Below are 23,699 nucleotides of genomic sequence, written 5' to 3' on the forward strand. Positions count from 1 at the left end.
GCCCCCAGCCTGGGCTGTGCCGGGTCCCAGCACCCTGCCCAGCCAGGACACTGGCTCCACAGTGCAGCACAACCCCCAGGAGCCCCCTCACCAGGGGAAACTGAGGCATAGGCAGCAAGTGCCTTTGGGACAGGCTCTTTCAGCAGTGGCCCAAGTGGCCAAGAAGACCAATGGCATCTTGGCTTGGATCAGAAATGGCGTGGCCAGCAGGTCCAGGGAGGTTATTCTCCCTGTGGACTCGGCACTGGGGAGACCGCTCCTCGAATCCTGTGTTCAGTTCTGGGCCCCTCACCACAAGAAGGATGTTGAGGCTCTGGAGCGAGTCCAGAGAAGAGCAACGAAGCTGGTGAGGGGGCTGGAGAACAGGCCTTATGAGGAACGGCTGAGAGAGCTGGGGGTGTTTAGCCTGGAGAAGAGGAGGCTGAGGGGAGACCTCATTGCTCTCTGCAACTACCTGAAAGGAGGTTGTGGAGAGGAGGGAGCTGGGCTCTTCTCTCAAGTGACAGGGGACAGGATGAGAGGGAATGGCCTCAAGCTCCACCAGGGGAGGCTCAGGCTGAACATTAGGAGGGGGTTGATTCACCTTCCCTGGAGGTGTTTAAGGGATGGGTGGACAAGGCGCTGAGGGACATGGTTTAGTGTTTGATAGGAGTGGTTGGACTCAATGATCCAGTGGGTCTTTCCCAACCTGGTGATTCTATGATTCTAGAATTCACTATCAGGTCAGCAGTGCAGCTAACAGTTAGGCACCTCACCGCTGCCTGCACCCCTTACCAAGGGGCTGGGAACCGGGGGCAGGATGGGACCTGAGCCAGCGCAGGGGTCGGGGTGGTCAACTCATGCCATCCCTTGTGGCTGGGGCTGAGCTAGCTCTGCCCACAGTGTGAGCCTCTGCCTGGGCTTAACTCCCCCAGCCGCCTGTGGCCCCCTCGCACCGGTGCCTGTCCCCAGTGCTGCACTCAGTGGTACCAAAACACCACCTTTATTGCTCAGGTTCACAAGGCACCAGGATGGAGCTGGCTCTGTCCCCACTCACCAAACAAGCACATAGCAAATCCTGCCCAGGTGGTTCCCAGGGAATAAATACAGCGATGTGTGCGGAGTGGCAGCCGGCCGCCCCTCCCGGCCAGCGCCTGCCCGTGCCCCACAGCACCGAGCACCCCATGCACACCGGCTTGGGGACTGCAGAGCATCCCGCTCCGAGGCTTTGTCACAACTGGGCTGTCCTCTCCCCCATCCAGGTTCAGGGCTGGCAGAGCTGTTTGAGGACGCGGATGATGTGGCCGGAGGCACCGGGGGCGCAGGGCTGTGGGGCATCACGGAGCAGCGTCGGTCCCATGCGCTGAGCGTGATGGAAGAGCTCCCGCGCAAACACCGGCTCTACCTACGGACACACACGGAGCCGATGGAGGATGGGCGCAGGTCCACGGCCCCTGACCACGATGACCCAAGTGCCCAGCTCGGTGCCACCGTGAATGCCAGCCCCGGCGTGTACTCACGTGGGCCATGATGAGCTTCTGGAAGTGGTGCCCGTCGCTGGTGGGGAACTCCTCCCCGAAGCAGAGGTGGATCTGGTACTGTGGTGCGGGCTGCCCGTGGCTCAGGTAACCCCGCAGCTCTGCAAGACACCAGCCCCGTCAGGGGGCACGGGGACCCGCAGCCCCGAGCAGCCATGCCGGGGCAGGACCTGACCCCTCATCGAGGGGACCGAGGTCTCCCAGGGCAGGGGCGGCAGAGCCCACGTGCCGGGACAGCAGGTGGGCACTTACGGTGCAGGAACTGCTGCGTGTCCAGCAGCTTGTAGGTCCTCTCCCTCTCCAGCTTGTTGGGCCAGTCCCTGTGCGGGGCCAGTGGCCCGTTCCAGTACACCCTGCCCAGGCACTGGCGCTTCATGAAGACGCCCTCGGGCGCTACCCACAGCAACACGCCACGCTCCAGGTGGGGCAACAGCCGCTCCAGCACATCGGTCATGCCGGCCACGCGGCCGCTGCCGCTGAGCGCCCGCGGCGAGGGGAATTCAATCTGCTCCATGCAAGAGGGGCCGTAGAGGCGCTCGCTGTCGGCGGGCACGGCGCGGGAGGTGATGCGGCAGCCCTCGGCCATGCGCGTGGTCACCTCCTTCACCAGCACGTCGCAGTAGTAGAGGCGGACGTGGAGCCAGCAGTCTGGGGCGTGGGGAAGGTCAGCTCGCAGGCAGCCCGGCTTGGGGGGCCACCCAGGGCACTGCCCGGCCAGCGTGGCTCCTACCTGAGTGGTTGACGTCCTCCACGGGGAGGTAGGAGGGGGGTGCATGGAGAAGGTGGCTGTGGGTCGGGTTCCAGCCATAGAAAACTCCCCTCACGTGGTAACCTGGGCCAGGGCACAGAGGAGGTGGCAAAGGGACACGGGCACCTGCCCCCAAGGGTCCCCAGGTGCTGTCCTGGCCCCAGCTCATGGGCCAGGAGGGCAGCAGGGTCCTTCCCACGGCTGCTGCTCATTAGTGAGCCTCATTTAAAGCCCACAGGTGCATGAGCTTTGCTCTGGGGCAGGAAGGGAGCCCCAGCCCTGGTCACCAACCCCATGGTCATGGCCTGCACAAGGGATGGGGCTGCACAGAGCAGGGTTTGCTCCTGCCGGGCAGCGGGAGGTCCCTGCCCCCAGCCCCATCCCGCAGCCGGGGACCCTCACCTGGCTCGGCCGGGTGGGCAGAGAGCAGGCGCAGCGGAGACACGTGGCACATCCCCACCTTCTGCCTCTCCTCCTCTGGACTCCCTGCTCCGCTGCCCTGGGGAGGAGAGCGGCTGTGGTGAGGGCTGGGGTGGCAGCATAGGGACCCCAAGAGTGCTCCCGCCCCACCACCAACCCCAATTCTGGCAGATGCCCTGCCCAAGCCTGGCAGCCGCATGGATGGACCCGCAGCGATGCCCAGGGGAGCTGCGCAGTGGGACAGACGCAGGCAGCGGAGCAGGAGGTGGGCGAGGAGCTTGGGGTCCCACCTTCTCCAGCCCGCAGGCAGCGGACGGCTGGCTCACCTGCTGATGCTCGCCGGCTGGGGACTGCGTGTCACCATCCTTCTCTGCAGAGAGCAAAGAAAACCCACTGAGCCCTGGGGAATGGCAGGAACAGTTCCCAGGGATGGCACCGGGATGCCCAGGGAGGAAGAATGGGGAGGAAGGGTGGTGTCTGCAGGACACGGGGCTTGTACAGGCACGGCACAGGCATCAGCCCCAAGGCTGGCACAGGAGGAGGGACAGCAGGGACGTACCTGCATCCCGGGCGCTGTCGGACACAATCTGGTACACCTTGTAGGGCTCAGAGATGTCCAGCTGGCTCCGCTCAGGCACCTCTTGGAAGTCAGTGCTCTTGTTGAGGGCGCAGCGGAGACGCGTCTTCCAGGTGGAGGGATCAGCCTTGTCCGTCCCCTCGTGGTATTTCCCCTTGTAGACGGCCCAGGCCTGCGGGCAGAGGGTGCCTAGCGCTGCGGGGGCTGCCTGCACCCCGACCCCCGCTTACCGGGGCACGAGCCCACCGGGCTGGGTGAGGGGGAGCAGGGGGATCCCAGGACGGTGCGTGGAGCTGGGGAGCCTGAGGAATGCGCATGGAACTGGGCAGGGGGTTGGGGGGCACATGGAGCCAGGTGGGGGTGTCTTGGGGAGTGCACAGAGCCAGGCAACAGGGAGACCCGGGGGCGTGCACAGAGCCAGGTGAGGGGTCCCAAGGGTGCAGATGGAGCCAGGTGAGGGTCCTAGGGGTGCGCATGGAGCCGGGTGGGGGTCCTGGGAGCGTGTATGGAGCTGGGCAAGGGGAATGTGCACACGGAACTGGGTGAGGAGCCCCCAGGGGTGCACACAGAGGCGGGGGGGGGATGCCGGGGGCGCATGGAGCTGAGCAGGGGGATCCTGGGGGTGCACGGAGCTGGGCAGTGGGATGCCGGGGGTGCATGGAGCTGGGCGGTGGGATCCTGGGGGCACACGGAGCTGGGCAGGGGGATCCTGGGGATGTGCACGGAGCTCGGCAGGGGGATCCTGGGGGCGCATGGAGCTGGGCAGGGGGATGCCGGGGGTGCATGAAGCTGGGCAGGGGGTTGCCAGGGGTGCACGAAGCTGGGCAGGGGGATGCCGGGGGCGCACGGAGCTGGGCGGGGGATCCTGGGGGCGCATGGAGCTGGGCAGGGGGATGCCAGGGGTGCATGAAGCTGGGCAGGGGGATCCTGGGGGTGTGCACGGAGCTGGGCAGTGGGATGCTGGGGGCGCACAGAGCTGGGCAGGGGGATGCCGGGGGCGCACGGAGCTGGGCAGGGGGATGCCGGGGGCGCACGGAGCTGGGCAGGGGGATGCCGGGGGTGCATGAAGCTGGGCAGGGGGATGCCGGGGGTGCCGGTACCTTGAAGAGCGCGGCGTCCTGGTGCTGCCGGTAGTCCTGCTTGGCCGCGTGCTTCCAGGGGATGCGGAAGAGCGTGCGGTGCCGGTTCTCCCAGCGCAGCCCCGGGTACCGGCCGCTGTCGATCTGCGCGATCAGCCACTCCTTCAGCCGCATGGGCGCCCCCGGCTCCGCCATCGCGGCCCCGCACGAAAGGGAAACCGCCCCGAACGCTTTCGCTTTCCCTTTCTGTGCCAGGGCTGCCGGGCGGGGACACGGGGCATCCCAGGGGAGAGGGGACACGGGGCATCCCAGGGGAGAGGGGACACGGGGCATCTCAGGGGACACAGGACATCCCAGGGGAGAGGGGACACGGGGCATCCCAGAGGACACAGGACATCCCAGGGGAGAGGGGACACGGGACATCCCAGTGGACATGGGGCATCCCAGGGGAGAGGGGACATGGGGCATCCCAGGGGACATGGGGGTATCCCATGGGACACGGGGCATCCCAGGGGACACAGAACTCACAGAATCTCTAGGTTGGAAAAGACCCACTGGATCATCGAGTCCAGACACGGGGCATCCCAGGGGACACAGGACATCCCAGGGGACATAGGGCATCCTGTGGGACAGGGGACAGGGAACCTGTGGGACAGAGGACCTGCAGGACAGGTCATCCCATAGGAGAGGGGAGAGGGAACCCACGGGAGAAGGGACGTGTGGCATCCCACAGAAGAGCGGGCAGAGAACCTGCAGGACAGGGTATCTATGGAAGGGGGGACACAGAACATCCCGTGGGAGAGGGAACAGGGCATCCCACCAGAGAAGGGACAGGGCACATCACACCCATAGGAAAGTGAAAAGGACACCTGTAGGAGAGGGGCAGGGCACCTCACACCCGTGGGAATGGGGAAAGACCATGGGAGAGGGGACAGGGAGATCCACACGGGAGGGCATAGAACACTGGAAAGTGCTGGTCTCTCTCCTGCACCACGCTGGGTGCCTCCCTTCAGACTTTCAGGACTCCTGCACACTCCCTGGAGGGGACAAGGGACCCTGCTTCCCCAGCCTCCTGCTCTGGGGACCGGGACACTTCCCTGCCCCAAGCGCTGTGTCCTCCCCTCATCCCATGGGTGTAGGTAGCTCAGAAACAGGCATGGGGTTTCCAGGCAGGCGTGAGCAGTGATGTTGCCCCATCTCTCGAATCTCTCCTCCACTCCAGCACTCGCATCTGCCTCGTGGGGCTCTGGGTGCTGAGTCAAATGGGAAGTGGGTGGGAAGGGCCGAGATGAGCTGTGCCAAAGGCTGCCAGGGCCCGCCGAGAAAGCCTGACTCATCTCACATCCACGCTGGCTCACCACCGGCCCTGGAGTTCCTGGCAGAGGCTGTCCCCATGGAGGAGATGGAGAACTTGTGGTCACGGCGCTTCTGGGCATCAGCCTTCCCACACCTCGCGAAACATCTTCCCGTGCCCGCGCCGCAGGGAGTTGGGTGCCTGGGGGTGAGATGGGCATCAGCGCTGGGAGAGGTCCCAGACGGTCCCTTCACTCCTAGCTGGCTCCTGAGCACCCTTCCTCAGTGCCACTGCTGCCAGGAAGGTCTGTCCCTCTATTCAATGGCTCAGCCGTCATTTTGGGGAGGGGAAGAGGGATTCCACCCCGTGGAGGGCAAGGATGGCGCTGGTACCAAGCACTGCCAGGCTGCCCTTGCAAAGGGCTGTTTGCAGCAGGGCTGGCGGCGTGTCCCCTGCCACCCAGCAGCAGCGCAGGGGCTGCTTGGGTTTTGCCTTCTGGGTTTACTGGGCCGCCCTGGTATGGCACTGGTGTCGGCTCCACCATCACCGCTGCAGAGCCATGTGTCACTGCACGGGGAAACCCGTCTCTTCCTCCTAGCCCGCAGCCGGCCGGGTCCCCTTTTGCACCCTGCTGGGTTTCCATTCCAGCTCTGAGTCAGAGAAAGTCACCTCTGATGGGGAGGAGAGAGGAGGCTCGAAGGAGCCAGTGGGCTGCTCGGGGCTGCGAAGCCTTGAAATGAATAAGCAGACTACAGCGCTGGGCTTTCCCGCAGGAAACGAGGACGAGGGGCTGGCCACATGGCATGGGGATGCGGTGCGGCCGCATGGCACAGAGGAGCTGCACGGAGTTGTCCAATCCCATGGATGTGCTCTCCTCGAATCCTGTGTTCAGTTCTGGGCCCCTCACCACAAGAAGGATGTTGAGGCTCTGGAGCGAGTCCAGAGAAGAGCAACAAAGCTGGTGAGGGGGCTGGAGAACAGGCCTTATGAGGAACGGCTGAGAGAGCTGGGGGTGTTTAGCCTGGAGAAGAGGAGGCTGAGGGGAGACCTCATTGCTCTCTCCAACTACCTGAAAGGAGGTTGTGGAGAGGAGGGAGCTGGGCTCTTCTCCCAAGTGACAGGGGACAGGACGAGAGGGAATGGCCTCAAGCTCCGCCAGGGGAGGTTCAGGCTGAACATTAGGAAAAAATTTTTCCCGGAAAGGGTTATTGGGCACTGGCAGAGGCTGCCCAGGGAGGGGGTTGAGTCACCTTCCCTGGAGGGGTTTAAGGGACGGGTGGACGAGGCGCTGAGGGACATGGTGTTTGATGGGAATGGTTGGACTCGATGATCTGGTGGGTCTTTTCCAACCTGGTGATTCTCTGAGTCTATGATTCCTTACTGAGCCTGTCCTCAGCCTCTTTACACCAGAGCAGAGCCTGCCCACCCTGCTCGGGGAGCAGAGCCAGGGCTGATGCAGAGTCTCTCCCTGCTTGACATGAGGAGGAGCGATGATGCCAGCTCTGTGGCTCTGAGCACTGGGAGCTGGAGGAGACTTGGTTTAGGAAGAGGGGTGACAGGAGAGACCCCGTGGCCCAGCCGGCACTGGGCTGTGCTCGCCCTCATCCTGGCAGCCTGCAGCCATCCCGCTGCAGCCGCTCGAGGCGGCGCAGGAAGCCACTCTGCTCTCCTGCCAGCAAGCTCGGGATTTCCAGCCAGCTGCGCCTCTGCGGGGGCAGCACCCTGGCCCCCTCCTCACCCCTCGTCCAGGCAAACCAGGGGTTATGTTCTGGGAAAAGGACCCAGAACCAACCAATGAGGATCTGCCCGATTGCCTTGGGAATCGGGGCGATGGCAATGGGTCATTGCACAGCCTCTCTCAGCCACTTGCACAGATTATACCCAAGGCCGGGAGATAATCGAAGCCACCAGCTCGTTAGCCAGCTCCAGTCTGACAGGATAAGCCTTTATCTGCTAGGATCTCATCTCCCAGTGACACACAGGACCCGTGGGATCCAATTACCCCAGCATCAGCGAAGATGCTCCGGAGCTGGTTTCCCCCACTGTGCTGCTTCCTGTGCAGGAAAAGTGAAGCTGCTTAACCCTTAAACCTTTCATGTTGAAATGAGCTTCAAAAGGAGTCAAACATTAACTCACTGCTAACCCTGCCCTCGCCTGGGGTTTTCCAGTGGTGCAAAATGGATCTGCCAGAATAAATACATCTTGCTGCTTGGTAGAGCTGGGCTGGAGGTGCCATTGCTCAGCTTTTGGCCTCGCCGTGGGTTTACAGAGCGAAGAGGGAAAACCTGGGTGTAAACACTGCTGCCCAGTGTGTCCCAGCGTGGGGCTGATGGGGTGGTGCAGCCACACGTGAGAAACATCCATCCCCAGTGCATGGTCCTTGGGGGGCAAAGGGAGAGCCTGGGGCCAAGGGAGCTGGGAGGAGAGGGTGACCCCACAGCAGAGGGTGCAGGAGCAGAGGAGGATGGTGCACCTCCGGCTGCTCCTCTGGCTCAGCATCCATCCAGTGAGGCGGGAATTGGGCTCCCACCTCTGCAAAGGTGAAATAGAATCATAGAATAACCAGGTTGGAAGAGACCCACCAGATCATCGAGTCCAACCATTCCCATCAAACACTAAACCATGTCCCTTAGCACCTCGTCCACCTGGGCCTTAGGAGGAGGTCCAGCCATAAGGCTGCTTACATGGGACTCTCTTGGGCTCCCAGGGGCAGCAGCTGCTGCAGCAGGCTCCAAAATCACCCACTTGTAAGAAAAGTAGAGGTTCAGGGCACCAAAAATTGGAGCATGGTGAGGCACAGCAGTCTGGGCAGCAGGTGCAATGCCTCCCCTGCTGCTCCGTGCACCCCTTGCAGCACCCTTGGCACAGGGCCCCGCGCTGCCCAAGCGCCAGCACGGCGTGTGCCGAGGGGCCCCCGGGACACCCAACCAGCTGCTCGCCTTCAGCAGCCACGCAGGGTTAAATGAGTGATTATTAATTACTAATGGGCATGGCCTGGCCCGTGCTGATGTCTCCTGGAAGCAGCCAGGGCAGCGTCTGCAATCTCGTGCCTGGCACCTCATCAAACACCCTGTTGGAAACCTGTCCCTGTCCTGCTCCTGGGAGACATCCCCCCACCATGGGAAAGGGGTGCCAGGGAGGAGGGGGACCTCAGGAATGCGATTTGGCTCCCAGCACACGTGATGCTGATGACCCAGCTGGGCTTCCCCAGTATCGTCTTCACCTGGGACTCTGCCCCGGGGAAAGGTGTAAATAGGATGGGGCTGGGGAAGAAGTGGATCTTGTGCTGCTTGGCTGGGGCCAGGCTCCCAGTGCTCCCCATAGCTGAAGCCAACAGACCCCCAGTGCTCCTGGAAGGCTTCGGTTCTGGTGAGTGAAGAGGCTGCAGTGGAGAGAGCTCCATGTAAGTGCCCAGCAGCTGCTACTTGGCCCCTCCTGGAGCAGACCCTGGCCCTACAGGGAGCTCTGCTCTGGCACTTGTGTTTCTGACTTCTCCTGTAACCTTCTTCAAGGTGCCTCCCTCTCTGGGTGTGCTGGTGGCCCCAGCCCATTCTTCCCTGAGCTGCAGGGAACCACCAGTAGCCTCCAGCTCAGGTCCATGTCAGGACCTTCCTCCTCAGTGTCCCCCCAGACCCAGCCAGCGCAGGGGAGTTGGGCTGCACCCAGGCAGACTGCAGAGAAAAGGTATTTATTAAGGGAGGGGGGGCATAGAAACTCTTTAAGCAAAAGGGCTTAAGGCTCTGCTTTAGTGAGGTCTGGCCAGGTTAAATGCTCGGTTCCCACCTTGTAAAGATTGTGCCCTAGGAGGGGTGGGAATAGGGTGTGATGGACTCCTAAAGCTGCGGTGCTTGCTCAGGGCATGTGCTTGGCTGGGCTGGAGCTGGACCCTTGCCTGGGAGCCGATGTGGTGGCATCGTCTGCCAATGCACCTGCATGTCCCTGCTCCGCAGCCACTTGGCTCTGGGAGCTTGTGCTGCTGGTGGGAAAACCACTCAAGAGGGCAGTGCCAGCTCTCCCACACCCTGTGCATCCTCATGCAGAGGGCACCCAAGGGCTAAAGCTGCTGCTGGTATCACCTGGGTGCTGTCCCTGCTCAGGAGAATCCCCTCTGTCGCTCTGCCCTGAGCAGGAGCCCACAGTAACCCGAGGGCCATCAGCTGCTCTTTCACTGGGTGTCCCCAGTATGCTGGACATGAAGAGGCTGAGCCCACGGAGCGTGGCAGAGCCCAGCAGTGCGTGCGAGTCCCTCCCCGACAGCTGAAAGCCAGGACAGAGGATGGCACGCTCCCACTCCTGAAGAGAAGAAGGAGTTGGGCTTGGCAAGGCTCCCCAGCACAGCACTCCCCCAGCCTGCCATGCTCCGGCTCCTTTGTCTCTCCCAGGCTGTTGGGTGATTCTTGCTGCTCTTCCTTGGCCGGGGTCACTTCAGGCAAGCTGGGATGCAGGAGAACGTCCTCTTCACCCGCAGCAAGAAGGGAGTCGTGCTCCTGATGTCTCTGGCTCTTGGGACCAGTCCTTGCAGAGCTCCCTCCCTCCTGGATGGCCCTCCTCTCCCTGCTGGCAGCAGGGACCTGATTTCTTCCTCGTCGTTGAAAGGGGATGCCCCATACCTCTGCTTCAGGTGCCTGCGGACCTGGGGAAGGAGGGAGAAGCAAGCTTAAGGTGACTGTTTCCAAGGGCAGATCCAAGCCTGGCAGCAAGGGGTGTGGGAAAACAACCTGCCCCCGCCAAGGAACTCATCATCGCTCTAAGATGCATGAGCAGGCTCAGCTGTGGAGCAGAGCATGGGTGGCAGAGGCGGATTCCCCCCCTGTGCCCACCTTGCGGGCTGCGCTGCCACCAAACTCAGCCAGCTGCTGCCTGAAGCCAGGGTTGGGGTTGGCGACAGGTCGGATGGTTCGGACAGCCTCCAGCACCTCCTGGAAGCTCAGCTCCGTCACAGCCATGATGTAGGCGACGACCACGGTGGTGCTGCGGGAGATGCCGGCGAGGCTGGCAAGGGAAAGGGCAGAAGGGCTGCTGCTGGCAGTGCACCCTGACCCCATGCTCAGCCCTTCCTCCACCCATACTTCAGCTATTTCGGTTCCTCTTCTCCAAGAACTTGCTCTCTGGGAGGCCCGAGCCCTTACAAGGTCCTCTCCATCAGTGCCTATAAATACCTGCTCCTCCCCGGGGAAGCGAGAGCAGCAGCCGCTGCCTGGCCGCCTGCCCCAAACCCGCTCTTCCCGCTCGCTCAGCTGCCCCATCTCCAGGGCTCCTCAGATCCCACTGGGTTTGAAGCACAAACCGCAGCCGAGGGTGGATCCCTAGGCACAGAGCCCTCTGGCACAGGCTGGTTCTGCTCAGGGCTCTGCAGCCAAAGCAGGGGGGTGCTGAGGGCAGGGTCTCTTCTTTGGTCTCTGCTGTGACAGGGGGACATGGCACTGGGCACAGGGACAGAAGCGTTACCAGTGGACGAGGCAGTTCCCTCCGTGCAGACGACACTGATGGATAAAGCTGATGCATTCCTTGAAGTGCCTCTTGCTAGGAAGAAAAATAGACAAGGCAGAATAAGGACTTCAGAGGAAGAACAGGATTTTTAGGCTGCAGGCAATGCGGTCCTGCGTGTTTGAGGATGCAGCACTAACACGAACTGCCTGGTGCTTTGCAGGCACAGCCAGGGGCTGCTGAGACCCGAGCAGCTCAGTGCTGTTATTTCCCAAGGGAAAGTACATGGGCTCATGCAGTGTTGGGGACGGGAGTGGGCTCTGCGGTGCTGGGACGTGTGGGGCTGCCCTGGCACTCCTGGGACTCATGCCGGGCTGGGAAGAACTTGGCTGCTCACACCTCTGGCCACACCAACACCTTTGGCCAGCTCCACATCCACTCCCCCATTCCCAGGGGCTGCTCACTGTGCCTCTCCAGCAGCACTGCAGGGAGGCTGGGACTTGCTCTGCAGTAGTTACTGAGCTGCGATGCTCTTGGGGTCCAGCGATGGTCCCCAGCACTGGGGCATCCTGCCTGTGGGTCACTATGCTTGAGGAGTTGGAGGCAACACCTCCAGGGCTTGGGGTGCTGTGGAACTCCCACCCCAATCACCCCTCCCATGTGCCCTGAGCCAGCCCTGGCTACTCACATGTTGGCCTCGGGGGTGTCGGGCAGGGGGATGCGGAGGTAGGTAATGTCCTGGAAGACACAAAAGGAAGAGGAGAAACTGGGGTGCTGAGGTCGAGGTGCTGTGGGTGCTTGTAGCTGGTCTGGTGGTGCTTTTGCTCCTTCTCCCGGTGCTGCCAACAGGGTTTCACCCCCACAGCACAGCAGCCCCTACGGGGACACGGCTGCTCTGTCCCTTGGCAGCCAGGGACAGGCGGCTCGTGGGAGGGGATGGGAAACAAGATGAAGCTGGAGAGTTGGAAATTGTTTCCCCTTCGTGTTCAAGGCCAGGTTATAACCACAAGATGTCCAGTTTCCCGTGCCGTGGGGGCTGCCCAGCTCCTCTGGGATCACTGCCTGGGAAGAGGGGAGAGGTGCGTGTGCTGTGGGATGCTCAGAGGGGGAAGGAAGTTACTACAGCATGGAAGGAGCTGCAGAGATCGACACAGCGGCATTGGTGGGTTTACCCTGGAGAAGGGAAGGCTGAGGGGAGACCTCATTGCTCTCTCCAACTACCTGAAAGGAGGTTGTGGAGAGGAGGGAGCTGGGCTCTTCTCCCAAGTGACAGGGAGCAGGATGAGAGGGAATGGCCTCAAGCTCCGCCAGGGGCGGCTTAGGCTGAACATTAGGAAAAAATTTTTCCTGGAAAGGGTCATTGGGCACTGGCAGAGGCTGCCCAGGGAGGGGGTTGAGTCACCTTCCCTGGAGGTGTTTAAGGGATGGGTGGACGAGGTGCTGAGGAACATGGTTTAATATTTAATAGGAATGGTTGGACTTGATCTGGTGGGTCTTTTCCAACCTCATGATTCTATAACCCTACCTGCAGCAAGGGCTGGGGAGATTCATGGATCGAAACGATGTGAGTGATCTTGTTCCGGCTAAGCTGCTCCAGGTCTTTGGCATCTAAAGGACAGAACTAGATATTAACATGTACTTGTTTCTAACCCTTCTCTTCCCAGCAGCACATCCACCGTGCTCCTGCAGACAACCCAGCACGCAAAGCCTGGCTCCGGAGGACCAGCTGCATCACAGCCCCCACCAGCAGTGGCACAGGCACGGGCAAATACACAAACGCACCCTGGAAATCTGGAATGCAAACCCTGTGATAGAAACCAAAGACCTCCTCCCTCCAAAGGCATTTATGACCGTGCTGCTCCTGCTGGGGTGAGAACTGGCATTTGCGTGGAAAATCTCCCTCCCCTGCAGGCAGGCGGCTTCACGCTCTCTGCCTGCACCTCCCTTCTGCAAACACACACACCCAGCAATGGGACTTGCTGCAGCCTGAGGGATCTGCTCTGGCTTGTGAGCCACACAAAGTGGAGCTGCAGGGATTTATACCGACCCCGAGTTTGGCTCAGTCTGAGCTCCCCTCCAGCACCCGAGAAATCTGCAGAAAGCACCTGACCTGCAACTTGCAGTGCTTTGCGTGCATCCTCCCTGCAGTGCCATGCTCAGAAATGGGGTCTCCTCATCTGTCTGGGGCAATGTCCGCCTTCTCGCTAACACTTCAGCATCCCTACCTGGGATCCTGGTCACAGGTCCAGCTCCATGGTCCCTGTGCTGGGAGGGGAGCATGCTCATCTTGCTGCCTGAGCAGCTTTGTAGCCGTCTCTCTTTCCTGCCATGACCAGCGGATGCTGCTCGAGCTACCCAAGAGGAGAGCTCTCATTTTCCCGTCTTGTTGCTTTGGATTTCTAAACTTTCACGTGGTTTAAAACCTTGGCTCAGGAACCTAGACTGCAATGTGCTAGCAGCATGATGAGAATTTTAAAAGGAGTGAGTCTCAGAGGGACTCTTCGTGGGTGAGCCGTGCTGTGTGTGTGTGGGGAGGCACCCACCACCTTCCTGCCCACCTCAGTCAGGTAGAGCAAGGGTCACCAGTGGCACCAGTGTTGAGGCTTGCAGCAGCTGGAGAAAAAGCCTCTGTGAGCCGTCAGAGCTTGATTCAGCAGGCTTGGATCTCTCAGCAGAGCGAGACTCAGGTGGCATCAGGCCAAGAGCCCACAGCAGTGGGTACTTGCAGGAACCCTTTTGATGAACCCGAGAGCCCTCTGCTCACAGCCAGCACCCAAACCACCCCAAGATGCTCCCGTGGGGCTGTCCTGGTCAGGCTGCCCTGTCTGGGGCTGCTGCTCCAGCTCCAAGGACATTTTCTTAGCAGGTCATGCCAGCATTTTTAAACCTATCAGCACTTACAGCAGGTATCAAGCTGCCAAAAAAAAAGCAGCTAGGGAGGCAGGAGGCACTGATAAATGTTGTTTTTCTCAGGGCAGGTACCAGTACTTGGCCATGAATTGAATGAAATGAATGAAAACCCCTTAAAATATTGAACTGGTGTGAGAAAGGGTGACCCTGCCTCTGAGAGAAATCCCCTCCTGAGAATGGGCTCCCCTGTCCTGCACCTCCTCTGGTCGCTCTGAGCCCCTCCAGTCCTGCTTCCTTGCACTAGTGCAGCACCACCAGCTCCTCTGCTCCTAGCACAAGGTCTATGCCAGCTTGAGCATGTGGCTATGAACTCCCACAGTTCATAGCCCCCACAGTATGAACTCAGCGGGGTTTGGAAGCAAATCCCAGCTGGAAAACCTTGTCCCAGTAGGGTGCACTTGGGTCAGCCCCAATCTTTGCTGTCTCTGCCTGTGCTACAGCTCCAGGCTGAGCTCCCCGGGGTGGCAGGGGAAGGGGCTCTGCCAGGCGCTGGATGCCCTGAGCTGGGCTCAAGCAAACTGGGATGATGGGGAGCAGAGTGGGCTGGAAAGCGGCTCCCATTCACCGGTGAGATGACATGCTTGTGCATCACAAGATCCCTGAGCCTGCCTGTGGTGGCTGGACAAGCCCTGCAGAAGCCAAGTGACAGTGTCTGGCCCCCAACACAGCCCACCCGAGGGCAGCAGGCACCGTGTGGGCATGGAGCTCCCTCGTGGCACCAAACCGTGGGTTGGGACAAGCCCAACTCCCCATCTGGAGGACATCTCTGCGGAGACAGGGCTCTGCTTACCGATGAAGTTCCCAAGGTAGAGGCCGGGGAGGATCTGCGGGACACAAGGAGAAGTGGCAGGGTGAGTAGCGACCTCATGCCATGGTTCCCACCACACCAGGACCCCCACGGGCGGTGGTGGCCTCGTTGCTCCTCTTAATTATCAATAAGTTCTTCACTGGGGCATTTTATTTGAGCTCAGCAAGCTGTGAACACCTCCACACAGCCTTGGAGTGCAACCGTGCCTTGTGTGACCAACCCCTCCAGTCCCAAGCTCTGCTCCCCTCACTCTGTGTGGGAAGCCCGTTTCTAATAGCGCAGGAACAGATCCCCCCAGACACCGTGACTTCATCTGACTTTTCTTGTGAAGTTCCACTTTTCACGATGAAAAGATAATTACTAGACAATGCCTCTGTTAATTGCACTGCGGATGCAGAGGTGGGAATACCTGGCACTCCTTCTTACCCAGAGCTATTTTCCAGCTCCCCTCTCTCCCAGCTGCCCTTAGGCTGTGCACCCCATATCCAGCCAGTTCCCTGCTGTGATATGGGACCTGGGCAGGCAGAGGCACTTTCTCAGCATCGCTGGGTTCACACTCATCTCGCTGCCCGCATTTGGGAATGTTTTCTCTTGGCCAAACACCTTTAATGAGGGGTGAGGGTGGCATTATGATTCCTAAGCTTTTATATCACTTTTCTTTTGACAGAGCGCCTTTAATTTGCAGCTGCAGCACTGAGAGGAGCTGGGAGGAGAGCATCGGTGAGCAAGAGAAGGATGCCGAGCCTCAACTGAAGGTGCCTTCCCATTCCCAGCACCCTCCTGACCCACTGGGGAGAATAGGGCAGCACCTCCCCATCTGCAGTGCTGAGCGCCTACCCGGAGGGCGAGAGCTTATGGGGCTGGGGAGGGTGTTTAGAGCGTAGGAGATGGGGATCCGGGCAGGAAGGAGGTGCCTCTGTTCCTCCGTGACAAGGGGAAACTCCAACAACCATATAATAGTGCCCATCCCCAGTGCCCGGTGATGCGAGCCCCATGCACAGCCCAGTCCCACCGAGCCGGGGCTGTGGGACCACCAGGCTCAGGTCACACAGGGCTCCCAAATGCGTTCAGGAGCTGCTGGTTTGGGTTTAAAGGCACTGGGGAAAGCTCCCCCGTTGGTTGGAGGGTCTGGCTGTTACCCCCCACCCTCTGCAACCCCCAAGAGGCTGGTGGGATGAGACCCAGGCTGCGGACTGGCGCAGCGTCCCTGCCTTCTCCTCCAGTTCGGCTCGGCCAGTAGGTAAACAAGCTGCCGGACGGCGAGCCCCGTACCGGATCTGGTGTCGACAAGTCAAACAACCCCAGAACAAGCTTCCGGGCAAACATCTCCCACCTCCAGCAGCGGCACCAGCTGCCCCAGTGCTCCCCATTACCTGGCTCATGCCGTTTCCCATGGCCGGCGGTGGGGATGGGGCGTGCGTGTCCTTGTCCCCAATGCCACCAGGTGCAGCCGCCGTCCTCGCTCCGGACGCTCTGCGGTCGGGTTTCTGTCATGAAGAGCTTGGCTTCCCCTGGGATCGCTGCCCGTGGCGGTGGGTTCGTTCCCAACGCGGTGAGGCTGAGCTGGTGGTGGCGGGGACAGTGGCCACCGTCCTTCGTGGCTCCTGGCGAGGCCCTTTCCCGCTGCTCTCACGGAAAGCAGACAAAGGAGGAGAAACTCCCCCTCTGCGCTGTGGCGTGGGAGCTGCGCGGCTGCTGCCTGTCGCCGCGGCCGCACAAGGCTGCAGTGTTGGGAGAAGAACAAAACCTTTGTCCCGCTCCAGCAAGGAAAGGCTGTGCCTCCCTGGCCGCGTGGCCACCCCTGCCCGCGCCATGCTGGCCCTGCCCACACCCCGACCACCCCTGCCCATGCCACGGCCACCACTCTCCATGCCAGCCCTGCCCCAGGGCACCTGGGGAGGGGGAACAGAGCTGGGACGCTTGGGTGGGGGGCACTGAGGGGACAGAGCGGGGATTATTGGGGATGCAGGGTGGGAGGATGCAGAGCAGGGGACTTGGGGGCACTTGATGGGATGAGAGAGGCTGGGGGTTGCTGGGGTGCAGGAGGTGGGAGCCCACAGGGTGGGGGGGGCTCAGAGCGAGGGGCTGGTGTCCCAGTCCCACGATCACACTCTGTTGCTCAGTGATGCCATTCTGTGAGGACAGGGATGGTTCCTGCCTCAGCACCAGCCCCAGCCTCGGGCCAGCACCCTGCTACTACCACCCTTGTGGGAGCATTGGTTGAGCTGAACCTTCTGTACTCAGCACAAGTGAGACCGCTCCTCGAATCCTGTGTTCAGTTCTGGGCCCCTCACCACAAGAAGGATGTTGAGGCTCTGGAGCGAGTCCAGAGAAGAGCAATGAAGCTGGTGAAGGGGCTGGAGAACAGGCCTTATGAGGAACGGCTGAGAGAGCTGGGGGTGTTTAGCCTGGAGAAGAGGAGGCTGAGGGGAGACCTCATTGCTCTCTCCAACTACCTGAAAGGAGGTTGTGGAGAGGAGGGAGCTGGGCTCTTCTCCCAAGTGACAGGGGACAGGATGAGAGGGAATGGCCTCAAGCTCCACCAGGGGAGGTTTAGGCTGGACATTAGGAAAAAGTTTTCCACAGAAAGGGTCACTGGGCACTGGCAGAGGCTGCCCAGGGAGGTGGTTGAGTCACCTTCCCTGGAGGTGTTTAAGGGACGGGTGGATGAGGTGCTGAGGGACATGGGTTAGTGTTTGATGGGAATGGTTGGACTCAATGATCTGGTGGGTCTTTTCCAACCCGGTGGTTCTATGATTCTTTCAGCTGAGTCAGAAGACCTGCTTAGGGAAGAACCTGGAGAGGTTTGGGAAGCAGCTAGAAAGAGAAGCAGGGAAGCCTGAGACGACAAAAATATGCCTTTATGCCAAAGACCTTCAAAAGCCTCCAGAGCCCTGTTTGTTTGTAGAGAACTTCACGAGAATCCTGGCATCACTTGGATTCTGAGACCAGTGAGTATGTGCTCTCCTGAGGAAAGTGGGACCGGGATGAATGGATGCCTTCGTTCTGCAGAGGGAGAGGAAAATGAGCAGGGAGTCCAGAGGATGAACTGGGCATGGCAGGGTGGCTGGGAGGGGCAGGGAGCTTGACTGGGGCCTGGCCAGCTTGTCCTACCAAAACACTTCTTGTGCAACAGCTCCTTTCAGCAGCCAAAAGGCAGCTCCGGTCATTTGTACAGCCAAAGTCAACTCAACGGTGAAAGGATAAAGTGCAGAGTCCTTATGTGGAGGAACAGACTGTGCTCCCAGGGGCTCTTGCAGTGGGTTTATGGCCAAATTCAGGCTCTGAAACCTTTTCTCTTGGCTGCAGGTATGTGAGGTGTGAGTGCAGGGCAGCCCCTAAAGCCAGGGTGATGAAAACACCCCGGTTTGGATTTAGGGAAATCCCACTGCGTTAGGCATCAGCGGAGGAATTCCAGCCAACTGTGCTGAGCAGATTCCATCCTGAGGATGGGAAGAGATTGTGAGAGACTCCATGAGCAGCCTGGAGCACTAGCTGGGGTGGGTTTGGTTGGCGTTAGCTCCTCTCTGCTCTGCAGCCAGAGACCCAAAGGGCAGCCTCGTGCTCTGAGCCATGTTTGTCCCCCCCAAACCCAGAGCTGTGCCGAATGCAGCCCCTTCCACCTCAGCCACTGGGGACTAAGGGAAAACCGTGTTTCCTTTAGGAATTCTGACAATCCATTACTCTGAGAAACATTTGCTTCTGCTGGATGCTTCAAGCCATTTGACATCATGAGCATAAGTGACATTAGGGTAATTAAAAATACTCCCATCTGTGAGTCCTGCAAGCGAGCAGTCGCTTTGCTCCGTGCTGGGATAGGAGGATTCACCTTGCCCTGTGGGTCAGGCCCCTCCGTAAGGGCAGCTGGAGAAAGGAATGGGAGGCAATTATGCAAACGAACATGTGAATTACTGCCATGAAGAGAGCAGCTAGCAATTATCTAACTCTACACGTAGGAACGTGTTAATTGGCAACAAAAAAACCTTATATTAAGCTGATTTTTTCTGCCCACAGCTTCAATTAATGGGGTAGATAACCAGAACACTGTAAACAGGGATGCATGAAAAGCCTGTGATCACTGAGATCGAACCAGCAGCTGAAATGGGACAGTGTGGGGCTGACCTCAAAACTCGCAGACAATTAAAAATTAACTCGGTGTTACTCCTTCTGCTGGGCTGTGCCCTTGAGGAGCCCGTGGTGAGATGCTGCGGGCTGCCTGCTCCCACACTCGGCTGCAGTGGGAGGTCAGGACTCGCACAGTGCCATGTCCTGGGGGTGGTGTCCTGGGGAGCCCTGCTGCTTGGGGGGCTCCTCTGTGGCTCTTGTGGGCCACAGGTCTCTGACATCTCTCATGGCTTTTCTGTTCGTTTAGCCTGGAGAAGAGGAGGCTGAGGGGAGACCTCATCGCTCTCTGCAGCTCCTGGAAAGGAGGTTGTGGTGAGGTGGGTGCTGGGTTCTGCTCCCAAGGGACAAGGGATAGGACAAGAGGAAACGGCCTCAAGTTGCACCAGGTCAGGTTTAGATTAGATATTAGGAAAGATTTCTTTACTGACAGAGCAGTGAAGCCCTGGCATAGGCTGCCCAGAGCCGAGGTGGAGTCCCCATCCCTGGAGGGGTTCAAAAACCATGTAGACATGGCACTTTAGGACATGGTTCAGCAGGCTTGGTGGGGCCAGACTGATGATTGGACTGGCTGAGCTGAGAGGTCTTTTCCAACCTCAATGATTCCATAATTCTGTGATTAATTTTTTATGTAGCATAAACAAATTTAAACTGTGACTTAAGAAAATTCCTGACAACATATGTTGTGTTACTTATACTGCTGCAAGCATGTGACAGAGTTTGTTTATTCGGTACCGTGGAACTTCCCCACAGGCTGCCTGCTCTGCCCTTCCTCCAGGAATCCTCCTCACACCTACAAATCTGAGCTCTTTGCACGAGGGAGCTGTTGTTGGATCCTGTGCGCCCATAACAATGAAGAGCTGTGCTGGCATTCAAACAGATTCTGAGTCAGGTGAGGCAAGGCTTCCACTCCGAAATTCTGGGAATGAGGAGGAAACGCGAACGTTACAGCCAGTAACTCCACTCTCCCATCTGTGTGTTGGCAGGTCACAAGGTGAAGGAGTTTTCCTTCTGAAAACTGAAGGATATGAAGCTCTGAAATATATGAAGCTCTGAAAACTGAAGGATATCAGTGACTGAAGAAGGTGAGGAGGACTCTGTCTTTTTCTTTGGGAATACTTGGCAGGCAGTGTGGTTCTTTGCTCTTGTTCCATCCCCTCCTTCTGCTGGTGACTCGTTCTGTCCTCCTGGGCCTGGCTTGTGCTCCTCCGCCATCCCCAGGGGGATGACAAAGCTTCTTACCATGGCTTCTCCCCATCGGTCAGATACTTCATCTGGGATCAGAGTTCTTCTGCTCTGTGCATGTGTTCTATATAAACACTGGATATGAGGCAGGTCTAACTGTACACCACAACATCAGCGACTGGTTTGTAACACGCATTTCTCTGCGCTTTGGGGTCTGAAAGTTTGACTTGAGAGTTTGCTGTTGTAGAGTTTGCCACCGTCTTTAAGCCAGCAATGGATTTTCTTGCCTGAGTGCTCAGCTGCCCCTTTCCTCTTCTCAGTTGCTCCTTTCCTCTTCTCCCAGTACACCCCACTGAAGGTCTGCTCATACAGAGGTGGGTTTGCTTGCTTTTCTGATGCACAATTTACTCTGAATCGCTGTAGCCTCTCCGTGTGTGCCATAAAGAAGGGTAACCAAAGGAACGTGTGGTTCTACTCTTGCTGTTGGACGTGTCACATGAACCTTGTTTACTCCTGTACACCTATAGGATTCACCTGCCCTGCTGCTGCTACCTTGTCTCACTCCTCTCTTTTTTTTCACTGGAAAACTGGTGTCACCGGATCATCAGGAATGTCAGTTTGACAAATCAGCCAGGGCTGAAGCTGAAATCTCAGTCTGGGTTGAATGCTGGCAGCCTTTCTTCTTCCTCAGCTTCACAGAACGTAGGGAGAGGGTGATTCATAGGAGAGAACTGTTTGATTTCTTTTGCTACTGGATTGAGTTTGATAGCTTTCATTTGATTAACACATCTTCCCAAAAGGGATCTCACCTCAGTTTGATGGCTTAAGAGACAGGAAAATCCACCGTTTCTCTCCACGGAAGTTCAGCAGAGCTCGTGTTTGCTGTGAACGGTCAAAAGCCTTTCTGGGGGGAGGGTGCAGCAAGCTGCCTTGGGTAGCGGCACGCTGACACAAACAGCTTCGCAACAGCCTTGAGGAACAGTACTGGCTCAGGCCAGCTGCTCTTTCATTTTCCAGACACCATTCGAGTACTTTCTGACTTTTAACTTTTCCCTGCAATTTTTAGTAAGATATCACGGTGCGGTGTTGGCTCGAAGCTCGAGTAGCAGCAGCCTGGGCTTGCAAACAGGGAAGATAATTCCTTGGCACTGGGGCAGAAGAGGACTGTTTAGAGAGAGAATTCCTTGTTTGCTTGTTCAGTGTCTGTTTGTCTTTGATCCCAATCTCTGCCTCATTCCAGATGCTCATCTCACAAACGTGGCAGTGCAAAATCCTTGCGCCTGATGACGATTCCGGAAGGTGATCCCTACAGCGTGTGCCCCCGCTGCCTGCCCTTGGGGCTCTGCCCACCCTCACGGGAAAGCATTTCTTCCTAAGATCTCACCTCAATCTTCCCCTCTTTCAGCTTCAAACCATTCCCCTCATCTTATCCCTGCATTCCCTAATCTAGAGCCCCTCCCCAGCTTTCCTGGAGCCCCTTTCAGCACTAGAAGCTGCTCTAAAGTCTCCCTGAAGCCTCCTCTTCTCTAGGCTGAACAACCCCAATTATTCCAGCCTGTCTGGATTTGAATCTAGATGGCTTTTTTGTTTTAAATATGGCTTTTCTCACCGGCCAAGTGACAAGTAGGTGTGATCAAAGTTCAGCTGAAATGCTCAGAACGGTATCTGCTCCATATGGAACCCAAGCATTGCAACAGCAGGAACCCAGGAGTGCAACTACCTTGTTACAGGAGCTGAGGAAACCAGAAAGAGCAAATAGCTCTTCAGAAATGACAAGCAGAGAGGATTATTGTTCTTTTAACCTTGATATGGTGCAAGCAGCACCATGGGTAACAAGTGCCTCTTAGATGTGGTTTACGTTGATGGTGCTCTCCTACCAAATGTCTGATCGGGTTTTTTTTACCTCTCCCTTCTAACAAGGTGCCTGTTACAGCCCCATGTCCTGTCTGCATCAGCCCCATATTCCACATGGTGCCACCAGGGAGAACTTTATTTCAAATCAGCAAATCAGTGCAGTTCAGCTGTGGTCCTGGATAGCTTCATTTGCCCAATCCACTCAGTCCACAGCCGAAACCTGATTATCAGTTAGGCAGCCTGCACGTAAATGCAGGTTAAACTGAAGTAACTTCAGTTGGTCAGGAAACAAATGAATCGGGGTGGAAGTCCTCGGTGTCATCACAGAGCTCAGATATCGCTGCTGGGCTCTCGGAGAGCTACACGAACACTGCGTTGTGCTAGGAAATGATTCCCAGGAGACATCCCCACTCTGCCACTAAAAAAGGGTTAATGCTCCTTCTGTGAATTCTCACCAGCATTTACTGCTTCAGCCAGACTTGGGTTTTCACTTGCATGTCTTTCTGGAAGCTAGAGGGTTTTTTTTTTTCTTTAGTGCCATCGAGAACAGGAATAGAAACTTTGCAATAAGCTCAGAATGTTCTTTGGCTCGTTGCATGGGAAAGAGATTTGGGGTTGGATTTCCTTTCGCTTCGCCCTTACTCCTGCCTGCTAGCAGGGTGATGATTTTGTAGACAGGCGTTTCTTTTAGCTGAACCATCAGCAAAACCGCCTGGTTCTCCTTAATTTATTGTTGCATTACCTCTCACCTGGCTTCGGGAGGGGGGTGCCTCACCTTCCCTCACTGCCAGCAGCCAAGAAGCCTTGTGAACTCAAAGACACGGTTCATATCGCAGACAGGGAGGGCAGGCGGGCTAGGATGTTTATTGCCTTCTAAGGGTTTTTACTAAGCTATTTGGAATGATGGTCTGGTTCCATGTCTGTATTGGCAACTGATCGTAATACGCTAACCTTTACAGCAATTAAATGTTGAATTTCCAGACGCAGAGCAAAACAAGCAAGTGTGCTGCTGCTTCAAAGTGGGAAAACAAAGCAGCTTGGGGCTGCGAGGGGAATGGAGTCTGTGTCAGACGTGCACAAGAGCTCTCTTTCTGCATTGTGCCTCCCACACTCGCTGCTTCTGGAGCGCTCTGTTCCAGGCAGCTTGTCTCGCAGCACTTTGTGATTGACTTTACAACTGTGCTACCCTCGGATATTAATAGTAGAAAGATGTTCACTGCTTTCAGCTGTTCAGCTTTGTCTCGGATTGTCCGGGAGCTTATTACTGAGTGCAGATAATTGTCATTGCTCAGGTACTTCGTGGAATCAGAGAATGGTTTGGGCTGGAGGAGACCTCAAAGTCCATCCAGTTCCATCCCTGCCATGGGCAGGGACACCTCCCACTGGATCTGGTTGCTCCAAGCCCCATCCAACCTGGTGTTGACACCTCCAGGAATGGGGCAGCCACCTCTGCTCTGGGCAGCCTGGGCCAGGGCCTCCCCACCCTCACAGGAAAACGTTTCTTCCCAAGATCTCATCTCAATCTTGCCTCTTTCAGCTGAAAACTATTCTCCTCATCCTCTCCCTGCACTCCCTGATGAAGAGCCCCTCCTCAGCTTTCCTCAAGTCCTTTCAGTACTGAAAGTCCTTTCAGTACTGAAAGGACTTTTCCCAAGTTGAAAGCTGCAATAAGCTTAAATTCACTATTTCCTAATAACCGACACAGGACACAAGCGCCCCTGGCTTCCCAGCTGCCCGTCAGTGCTTGCAGAGCTTGGA

The 23,699-nt window shown here is 58.0% G+C and overlaps 3 protein-coding genes across 7 annotated transcripts in view; 1 reads left to right on the top strand and 2 right to left on the bottom strand.

The window, feature by feature from the left end:
* Window positions 1-966: 966 nt before the first annotated feature.
* Window positions 967-4,557, bottom strand: LOC138728300 (interferon regulatory factor 4-like). Of its 4 annotated transcripts, none has more exons than XM_069871557.1 (8): window positions 4,363-4,557; window positions 3,245-3,434; window positions 3,012-3,055; window positions 2,668-2,764; window positions 2,248-2,349; window positions 1,770-2,165; window positions 1,500-1,618; window positions 967-1,384 (listed from the first exon to the last, which is right to left on the bottom strand). In XM_069871557.1, the coding sequence occupies exons 1-8, from the start codon at window positions 4,534-4,536 to the stop codon at window positions 1,244-1,246; spliced, it is 1,263 nt and encodes a 420-aa protein (XP_069727658.1). In that variant the 5' UTR covers window positions 4,537-4,557; the 3' UTR covers window positions 967-1,243. The 4 variants fall into 4 exon arrangements, with proteins under 4 accessions (XP_069727658.1, XP_069727657.1, XP_069727656.1 ...); XM_069871556.1 differs by having other exon boundaries at window positions 967-1,380; window positions 1,496-1,618; XM_069871555.1 differs by having other exon boundaries at window positions 3,012-3,085.
* CCM2L (CCM2 like scaffold protein) overlaps window positions 4,543-23,699 on the top strand; it is a 42,610-nt gene continuing 23,453 nt past the window's right edge. The window contains exon 1 of the mRNA XM_069871530.1: window positions 4,543-4,546. The gene's annotated coding sequence lies outside the window, so the exon portion shown is untranslated. The remainder of the gene's footprint in view (window positions 4,547-23,699) is intronic.
* Window positions 9,314-16,531, bottom strand: DUSP15 (dual specificity phosphatase 15). 2 transcript variants are annotated; one of them, XM_069871601.1, is made up of 7 exons: window positions 16,154-16,314; window positions 14,763-14,796; window positions 12,588-12,670; window positions 11,751-11,800; window positions 11,084-11,158; window positions 10,456-10,627; window positions 9,315-10,268 (listed from the first exon to the last, which is right to left on the bottom strand). In XM_069871601.1, the coding sequence occupies exons 1-7, from the start codon at window positions 16,172-16,174 to the stop codon at window positions 10,056-10,058; spliced, it is 648 nt and encodes a 215-aa protein (XP_069727702.1). In that variant the 5' UTR covers window positions 16,175-16,314; the 3' UTR covers window positions 9,315-10,055. The 2 variants fall into 2 exon arrangements, with proteins under 2 accessions (XP_069727701.1, XP_069727702.1); XM_069871600.1 differs by lacking the exon at window positions 14,763-14,796 and having other exon boundaries at window positions 9,314-10,268; window positions 16,154-16,531.

Source organism: Phaenicophaeus curvirostris, chromosome 18 (assembly GCF_032191515.1).
Source record: "Phaenicophaeus curvirostris isolate KB17595 chromosome 18, BPBGC_Pcur_1.0, whole genome shotgun sequence".
Lineage (NCBI taxonomy): Eukaryota > Metazoa > Chordata > Aves > Cuculiformes > Cuculidae > Phaenicophaeus > Phaenicophaeus curvirostris.